This window comes from Rhagoletis zephyria, unplaced genomic scaffold (genome assembly GCF_001687245.7).
Source record: "Rhagoletis zephyria isolate East Lansing unplaced genomic scaffold, Rhagoletis_zephyria_1.1 Rzeph_scaffold_06564, whole genome shotgun sequence".
In the NCBI taxonomy this organism is placed as follows: Eukaryota; Metazoa; Arthropoda; class Insecta; order Diptera; family Tephritidae; genus Rhagoletis; species Rhagoletis zephyria.
In genome coordinates this window covers 10,724-20,772 of record NW_016163647.1, presented here as the reverse complement: position 1 = coordinate 20,772, position 10,049 = coordinate 10,724, and the positions used below count along the sequence as shown (strand labels likewise).

General features: G+C 33.9%; 1 protein-coding gene across 1 annotated transcript; it reads left to right on the top strand.

The window, feature by feature from the left end:
* Positions 1-8,065: 8,065 nt before the first annotated feature.
* Positions 8,066-8,588, top strand: LOC108373295 (uncharacterized). The gene is made up of 2 exons (XM_017629164.1): positions 8,066-8,263; positions 8,338-8,588. The coding sequence occupies exons 1-2, from the start codon at positions 8,090-8,092 to the stop codon at positions 8,512-8,514; spliced, it is 351 nt and encodes a 116-aa protein (XP_017484653.1). The 5' UTR covers positions 8,066-8,089; the 3' UTR covers positions 8,515-8,588.
* Positions 8,589-10,049: the final 1,461 nt, after the last annotated feature.

The following is a 10,049-nucleotide window of genomic DNA, read 5'->3' as shown; positions in this document are numbered from 1 at the left end:
TTACGGACACAATTATTTTGACGACAGCACGACATCTTGGCTGCAGGACTGCAATTGTCGACGTCGCCAAATTAAATCTATTTCTAATTTTGCTGGCGACAATGAGTAGATGTAGTGCTGCAAAATTAAATTGTCGCAAAATTAATCACATATTCTTGATAGTTCATGTTTTTCTTATTTAATTAAATAAAAATACACAATTTGTAAAATAAATATACCAAAATGTCAAACTTTAAAATCAGCTGTTTGCTATGTCGCTGAGGTCTTCAAAATGTTTAAGAAGCTGGCTTCAAGGCGACATTTGTCGACAAAATGATGTCGCTGTCGTTACGTCGTGAAGTTGCAGTCGTCAAAGTGTTCCGAGCTTCAAGCTACACAAAAATGTATGCATATAAGTAAATATGTAGTTTGCAAGCTTATAGACTTGCTGCTGCCACCTAATTATGATTTGCATTCCATTTGCTTCCCATTTTACAGCTTAGCTTCTATAGAAAGTGAATACTATGTACGTATGTATCTATATAAAAAATATGAGTTGTACAAGGTCATGTCTGTACTAATTCTTAAGTTAGCTCTTAAGTGCTCTCAATTGTGTTAGAGAAAGGACTATATTGAAGTTGAACTTCTTAGCACAAAAAAAAAATATTACTGGCTGGTAATTAAAGCATTGCAATGGGCTAAAAAATGAAGACTAGGCCAATTAGAGAGCAGACTGATAAATCCTAGAATAAGACTAAGTTCAATGCAGCCACAAAAACACATACATACATACATAAGTACACACAGCCTTGGCCAAAAGTATAAGGCACTCCAATGCATGACGATTTTAATGTTTTTTTTTTTTTGTTTATTTAAGTTTAATATTTTTTATTAAAAGCCTATTTAGCTCACTGTCTAACAAAGAATATAGAAATCCAAATTCCAAAATATAAAAATTCTGCAAATTCTCACCAAAAATTTTAAATCTATACATACAATAAAATTCTAACAGTCCGATGTCTTTACATTATAGATAAGTATTAAATAAAAGTTAATATTAGGGGTCTTTATTAGAGCAACAAAAAAAAAACAAATCAACAATTTTTCTAATTTTCGTCTGTCTGTCTGTATGTTTGTACGCGCATCACTCGAAAACCAATGCATAGAATCGAATGAAGTTTTCAGCGATGCATTGCATGAGGCCTAGCTTAAAATTTAAGAAAAAAATAATTAGAGTGTTGCCACCTTTTTAAAAATGGCAGAGTAGGTTAATTGATAAGATAAAGTAAATATTGCTGTCAAAGTAAAGAAATTTAAGAAGACTTAAAGTCGAAATTATTTTTGCAAAGGTTGCCACCTAATTGAAAATTTAATTTGATTTAATTGATATATAAGTTAAATATTGCATTATGGGTACCAAACCAAAGAGTTTTAGGAAAGTTTACTGCCAAAAATATTTTGAGGGAAAAAATTTAAAAATTTTATCCAGTTATTAAATTGATAAAATAAACGAAATATTACAACGTGGGAGTCAAACTAAAGAAGTAAAGAAAATTTATTGTCGAAAATATTTTTGCAGCGGGTTGCCACTCCGCAATTTAATTCAGTTAAAGTGATAAAATATGGTAAATACTCAATCAATACATCTTTGAAGAAAATGTACGACATGTTGAATCGAGTTAGAAGAGTAAAAGTAAGCCTTCGAAAATATATTAACTATCACCCTTATTCATAAAGAGTAAAGTATATTTCATAAATCGAAAATCTCACTTCACAAAGCTCTTCAAATCTATTTTACTTTTTTTTAAAGAAGAACACAAAAATACTTTTAAGGCGCAGTGAAGCACGCCGGGTATTTGCTAGTTTAATATAAAAATGAAAATCACTGCTTGGCTCTACACTCCTAAAAGTAGCCAACTGAGGTGGTGGAGGGGAAATCGGCAGCCCTAGGCGAAACAATTTGTGAAGAGCGAAACCGAACTGCAAAAAACACGGTTTATCAAGACAATAATTTTAGAAGCAAATAATCCGCCATCCAGGGACTTTGATCGCAAAGCATAACCCTTAATAATTTGCCGGTGTTTATCAAATGACGTGTGTACATATGTATTAAAATTCGTTGCAAAGAAAATTTGAAATGCTTGATAACCAATAAGCGTTTTTTCATAATAGACCATTTTTAATCACAATGTCTTCATGTCTTCAACCTATATTGTATCTAAATACTCTAAGCAATGGCCTTATTCCTGCTCATCGCATGTTTGCCTACAATTTTATGAAGAATTTAACTGCATGCAATTGAGAAAGCAATCAAAATTTTTTAGTGTTATTGCTGCGTGTCGCAACCTCTTCGCAATGAGCACTTAAACTATTTTTATCTATTTTGCATTTTTTTTTTTTTGCAAATTAATCTCTTATTTCGATTTTCATCTCACCTCAAAGTCACGCGCGTCGATTTTGCGTTGATTGATTGGCAACCACTAGCAGCAGCAACAACACAAACTAGCAAACAAAGTAAATGCCACAAAAAAAAGGAAAAATAGAAATAAAATAAATTTAAATTTGATTATCGAGCTGAGCAAGCGGCACACAATGCCGCTGTGGCACGAAACTTGTGGCACGTTTGTGAGCGCATGTTGTCTGTTAAAGCAGTTTGTACGTACTTATGTACTGGGGATGTTACGAATGTGGAATTTTAGACATCCGCGAATGCGAATGCTTGTTGCTTAAAGGGTCCCAAATCAAACCTGCAGCACTAAATAACTCTTTGCTAGGAAAACTTCATGGTGGAGGCGACAAATATCTGTGTGAGGAACTTGACAACATTCTACATTCCTTTCGATTGACGCTCCACCAGTTCGGGGTACTTTCAGGTATATTTATTATTTATTTATTCGGGGCTGCTAATGCCAGATGTATTCTCCTGGCGTTCAGCTTCGCTTGAAGAATCTAGCATCATGGCGAGATCATTCTTTTAACTAGCCGAACCGGATGCTTCAGGTTTTTCTAAAGGTTTTTCCAAAGAATTCCTCATTCTCGTATTTTTTTGCTGTTTTAGAACTAGGAGAAGCTGTGACGTCATCAGTTCTTTTAAATTTTTATTTCTATAATTCATTTTTCTTTTTTTCTGTGACTGGTTTGAACAATTTTTTCATTATTCGCATTGATTATTGCGAATGCGAATATTCGCAACAACACCCTGGCATGTACATTCATGCACGATAAATATTTCTTAGTTCGCTTGATTGGTTCGTTGACTATTGAGTGTAACTGTTGCATGCACAACTACTGTATGACTGTCAGCTATGTTGCAAGTCAAATGCAATTTTGTTTACGTGTAGATATGCTATGCAGTGTCTATTTGATTAAAAGCAAAATTGATGGCGCGTGGAGTGCCAAATGCGAATAAGCAGTGGTATGCATTGGTGATTCTTGTTAGCACTCTTTGCGAAACAATTTTATTACACTTTTGTAATATTTATGGATCACGCAATAATTGCTGCAGCTGTTTAATAAATATCATTTAATTATACAAGGCATTGTTGACCTACAAAATATTTGCATATGTGTATTTACCAAGGCATACAATTTAAAATTCTAAAACACTGAAGATTAACTGCAAATATTTAAATTTATCTATAGCTCTTTACATACATATTTACTATGTACCAACAAGCATTCATGCAACGCAGTAGGAATGTATGTAGCAAATCGTCTGTTCACCACACTACTTTTTTCATCTACGAGTAGCATTGTATATACGCTTATTATTCATCCTATTTTCATTTCAATAGCACACAATGGAAAAACTTAAAAAAAAAAACGAAACTTATCATTTCAATCAAAACAGCATGTTGCATATGGCTTGCTGTTGGCTTCACAATGACTCGCAACTATGTTTTCGTACTGGCAACTAAATACGTACTCGTGCATTCATACTTGAATATACTCGTATGTATATTCAAACATATAGCTGCTGCATTTGTTATTCTAGTTAAGTTTGAGTACACTGAGTAACTTACGCATTTAAAAAATGAATATATAATAATAATAATATATAATAATATTTTGGGACTTTTAAATTTGCTAAATGTTTGGCCGAGCTTCTCCCTCAATTGATGGTATGCGTCCGTACAATTTTCGCCGCCTCTGAGCGGCAAACGCATTTTTATGAGAAGCCATTTCATATGTATATTTAATACACTCGGAGGTTCGCCATTGTGTCTGTCGAGGGGCGATCGCTGTTAGAAAAAACGTTTTTCACACCTGCGGAGCGGTAATACATATGCACTGCTAACCAACCACTTAGCCAAAGCGACCGCTTCTTAACATATTTACACCTTTTAAATTAACAAGTAATTTTTTAGCAAAAACCAAAACCGACTTCAATTCTCATATAAAAATTTAGGAGTACCGTTAATTTTTTCATGATCCAATGATCGGATCTAAACCAGTATGAGACCACCTTTGAGACACTAGCTTTCCGATACAAAAAGAATTATCGAAATCGGTTGACGTGGTCCAAAGTTATGCGGTAACATACATAAAAAAAAAAATNAATAAAATCGATTTACCTACTTGTGTTGGGTAAAAAAATTTCAACATCAGAGACTACAAACATCCAACATAATGGGCAATTATACATGATCATCAAATTGTCCTGAATCTTGAGGCCCGCTATAGGAAATTAATGCAAATCATTGCCAACATAATGCACTGGCTGGTGTATTAGCAGTCGTACGTCTTATCGTATTTTCAACTAAAATAGGAAAACACTACGTTCCACTCCACCATTATTCTTACCAAGTACACTCCTCCGAAATTTTCAAGGCCACAGACTACAATTCACCGACCTTCAATATAAGGAACAAATTTTAATCAAGCATGTCTTCTAGGAATGACCAGGAATTCGATTCGGTATTGGGCCTGCAAGCTAACTCTGTAGCCTTATAGACGAATGGCTAGCAGCTGAAGCGAAAAATATGGTAAGATCTTTCATTCAACCTGTGTATTAGGGTCCAGAGCATGGCAATGTTTTCGAAGCAAGGATCGGAAACATAAAAGACACTGCATTTTACGTTATCGATTGTTCTCCCAAGCTGCCTTTCATTTGTTTATAAAGATAAGATAAAATATTTTTCTCATATCGTTCCTTCCATTCTAAGTATGTAGTTTCATATAAACGGTTTTCGCAAACTATTTTTCGAAATGTATTTCAATTGATATCTAAAATCGTTCTCCATCTAGTATAGCCTCTTAGGGCCGAGGCACACACCTTCCCAGCTGCAAATCGTTCATTGTTGGCACAAAATGCTTGGCCTGGCATGCAACACACCGATATACCCACATACTCACATAAATACATACATATGTATTACCGCCCACGCAAACGATCAAAAAGCAAACAATACGATAATCGAATGAAAACGGGGCAAAAAACCGAGGCATTTTTGCAACACAGCATGCAATCAGCTATGAGAGCGCAACCCACAATGATCAAGCGATCAAGCGATTGAAAGTGCTAGGCGGGTAAATTGCTGCGATGGAATCCCGCTGAAGCGTTAATGCCCTGCACTGACATTTCCATTTGTACACCAACACCACAAACGGTATGTGCGCACACATGTGTACATAAGCGAGCAGTTTGCAACTTTGGGTTAACGAAAACAGCTGCAACGATTAGCGCGGGTGCACGCTGCAAATGGATTGATTATACTTTTGTGGCGTTGAGTCGAAAGTTCACTATATTTGAGCTAGAAGAAAATTACAAAAAAAAAACACAAAATCGTGGGTATTTTTTTCATGTGTGTAAGTAAATATACATACATACATACATTGTATTAATGAAAATGCATAAATATCATTGTACAATTTAATTAACCATACATGTGTCTTTCGAAACTAATTTCGAAAAATTTAAATAGAAAAATTTCTAGCCCACACTAATCATTATTTAATTACAAATATTAATTCGGTTAACTTATCGAAATATTCGATCTTCCTTTTATCTTTATCGGTTAATTTATGCATCGAATCCGTTTTTACTTTAATCAACCAGTTATGATAATTTTACTAAGGCGGCACACTTAGCTGGTAGCATTTTCAAATTAAAAAAATAATTTCTTTTGACTATTTATTTTACCTTGCTGGCGCACCAAATTATTACGCTGGCACTTTATTATTCACGCCAATGACTACGGTGTAGGATGTGATGGAATATGTTTTACCATTTTAAAATTATGTAAAGTTTTACGAGTAGAGTAGAGGGCAGGTTCAAAAATCAGTGACTTTTTGAATACCACGCGGAAATTTCGGAAATTGGGGAAATTAAAAAAGAATTAAGCCACCCTGTGAACACACGTGAGTGCGATTTTCCTGCAACATCGTGAGCACTTACAAAATTGTGCAATTATTGGCCGTATCTGCGTCCGCATAATTGCGCAATTATTGATCAATTTCGTTATTTTTCTGAAAAATTATATTTGTATTATGTAATTATAACACACTGGTGAAAAATGCCTATAAGTTCTTCGAATTCACTGAATTTTCAAAATTTTCGAATAATTTAATTTTCAATTTTTTTTTGTTTTTTTTTCGAATTTATACTATTTGACATGGTTGAAAGTCACAGCAAGTTTCAATTATTTCGAAGGCTTAGAAAATAAAAAAAAATCCAAAATTTTGAATTTTATGAAATTATTAAATTTCTTGAGATTGCTTATTTTTACAATAATTTCCAAAATTTTAAAAACTATCGAAATCTGGGAGATTCCAGAAATTTTGGTAAAATGAGAATATTTTGAAATGTACAAAATTATTAAGATTTTAGAAATTTTTATATTCTCCAAAATTTTGAGAATTTTATTTATTCTGAAATCCATGAAACATCACAAATTGTCGAAAAATTCTTATGTTCATGGTACTTGTGTATAAAACATAAAAAAATTGTTAGAACTCTAAAATATATTAACATTTTTGAAAAATTCCAAAAATTTTCCACTTTTCTGAACATTTATTTTGTGCTTTGTCTACTTTAGTACATACTATTTAAGTATGTTAGGATATTGGAAACCTATGATTTGGCTGAGACTGCAAAATTGGAAAAACGCTGAACTAAATATATCGAGCTAAAATGAGACCATGTTGAGAAAATGCTTCTATGCCGAAAAATATATATTTTATTCCAAAAGCCACCGAATTTTAAATTGCCCTCGTATAAATTTTACCAGCAATTTTAGACAACGATAAGAAACGATGAAGCTAAGTGGATACAAGCGCTTTTTATAAAAAAGTGTTACAATGGGTAGGTTGGCTTCAGTCCTCACGCCCCGCCGACGAGTTACGAAAACATCGGCGCGGCGGTGGCGACGCACAATGGGACTACAGCGGCCAAAAGTAGTAAAAACGGTTTCAGAAAAAGTAATTACGCAGATACATAGTAAAATATTCAACTCTGTCTGGAAGTCTGTCAAAATTACTAAAGTTGAAAAAAGTCTTTCGAATTTTGATTACTCTTACTTTAGGTTGAAAGAACTAATCACCAGATTATCCGACAGGCGACAACTAAAGATAAGTCTATCTATCCTATATTTGCTAGTTGTGACTTCGAAGGTAAAAGGCCTTTATCCCAACTTTAAATTACTAATGTAGCCTTTTGTGAATTTCAGAGAAGATTTTCTTGCTCCTATCCCAACATATTATCAAATCAGTATGGAATAAGGCCAAGTTAGGCCAAAGAGATCCCTAGTGATCACTAAAGGGTAGAGAGCTTAGAAGCCATGGATATTGGAGCAAAATAATATGGGGTTATCAATAACTGAAACTGATGAATTGATTCGATTAGTTAGTCAGCAAAACTACTTCCTATGCAGTTTGTTGTTTTTAATTTCTTCTTTCTTTTGTTTTTTATTGGATTTACCTAATCTAATCTGGTCAAATTAGAGAAAAATAATATTTCTGCGAATTTAATTAAATATTTCCTAACTGACGGCAGCTATAAAATCCAACAAGTTATCGCAACGCAAACAGTTGATATCTAGCAGTAAGTAGTTAGTGAGTAACAAATTTGAATACAAAAAGACTATATCTATATTTTAAAAATTTTCTAAAAATGAGAATAATTGCTTTGATATGTATGCTCTTCGGCGTTTTCGCCTTGTCGTACGCGGCAAGCACCACTTGGGGTGCTCGCACTGACGATAGTGCCGTTATACTTTCGAAAAAACTCCTTCTGGCACCAATAAAAAATAAGCATCAGATTGCTGTATTCGACATACCCGTAGCGGTTAGTTGAAATACTTTATCTACTATATGTATAAACAATATTACAATTTCTTTCTTAATAATTTTTTATTACAGAATTCCAGTAACAGCAAAATAATTACTTCGATTTACTTGCAAGATCAATTCAAAAATAGCTCCGGCCCAATAAATACTTTGCTCTATGGTGGTGTCGGTTTAACGTATGCTTCTCTAGAAGTAAGAACTTTGCGCGGCGCTGGTCTGAATGTTACTTGCATCGTTTATGGCAAATAAATTTGAAAATGTCTTGTAGGCAAACTTTTCTTCTGGATATTTATGTAAATTTTAAATAAACACTTTTGCATGTCTACATATTATAACCAACGAGTTCGTTTCTAAAAGAGAGTCTTTAAAGCTTTCTACGCACGGTGCTGTACAGTTGGAGCGGCCTGACACACCATAGGTTTGGTTAGGTTAGGTTATCTTGGCTGCCCTCATCCCGCATAGGAAAAGGACGCACTCAGACCACCATGGGTTGGGAATGGGAAATGGAATCAATTTCTAGCTCTAATGAAGACGTAGATACTTGCTGAACATATGTAGTTCAGCCAAACATTCGAAATAATAATTGCGCAACAAGCGTCGAAGAGCCCTCGTCAAAGCGGAAGAGTGGCACGCTTTCGATTTCCTCCTCATCACGGCAGCTACGAGAGTAGTCGTTTGACTGCAAACCTATTCTAGCAACATGGGTTCTCATCAGGCAGCTCCCAGTAAAACATCATTTAAGAAAATATGTTCGAGACATTTCTTCTACTTTCGTCATACCTAAATAGCTGGCACCTTCTGATTATTCCCATTTGCTTTGCTGTTCGTTGCCGTAATGATAGGATATAGTTTGAGCTGTATGTACATATTTATGTACTTATGTCTAACCATTCAAGGTGATAAATATCTTGCTGAAGAGCAGACTGGGAATACCGGTAATACTGAAAACAATTTCCAAGGCTTTTGTATCAAACAATTACACATTTTCCAAAAAGAAATTCCATACAAATAACTAAGAGAAGCCATATCAATCGCATACATTATTAACAAAATCTAAACATCTCCTGGCGCTAACCTCTATAAAAAAAAAAAACAAATACTTACATGCATAAACAGTCAAAAGCTAAAGTGAATAAACAGATCATTAATAGTATGTCAAAAGAAGCAATTACATACATACGTATGTACGTAAATATGTATATTAGGGTGCCTCACCAAAGAGGTTGCGGTTTTCCACCGGAATTAGATAATTTATTATATCTGCAGACTTTCGCCAAAATATTTGGCAATTTATTAAGATTTACGTAATCTGGACGGATTTTAAAAAACCATCAAAAACCTAAGTATTCCGTAGATAAACTTTTAAAAAAATTTTACCTTAAGCTTAAACCCTTCAATCAGCTGAGGTGATTCTTGGAAAAAGATTTACAACTAATTTTATTTATTAAAGATTTGAATCGGTCCAGCTTACGTAAAACACTCCCCGAAATATATTGGCGGATGTCTTAAAATATCTTGATTTTTATAATTCCGGGGAAAAACGATAGCAATTTTTTTTTTACAGAAATAAAACAGTGTTAAAATACCTATCTACTGAGATCCCATATGTCTAAATCAGAATAGTTTTGGCCCAGTTATTCAAGTTTTTCGTAAATCAATCTTTGAAAAAAGTAAGAAAAACAGCATCAAAAATCTCATTCTTACAATTCCGTTGAAAATATTTTTAAATATTTGTATATAGATTTTTTAAGCTTAATCTGTTTTGTCATCTGAGGGGAGTTTTT

Bases quoted from the DNA above. Each gene is read 5' to 3' on its own strand.
- LOC108373295 (XM_017629164.1), top strand. From the start codon at position 8,090: ATGAGAATAATTGCTTTGATATGTATGCTCTTCGGCGTTTTCGCCTTG. The intron at 8,264-8,337 runs GTTAGTTGAAAT...TTTTTATTACAG, and splicing joins TATTCGACATACCCGTAGCG to AATTCCAGTAACAGCAAAAT.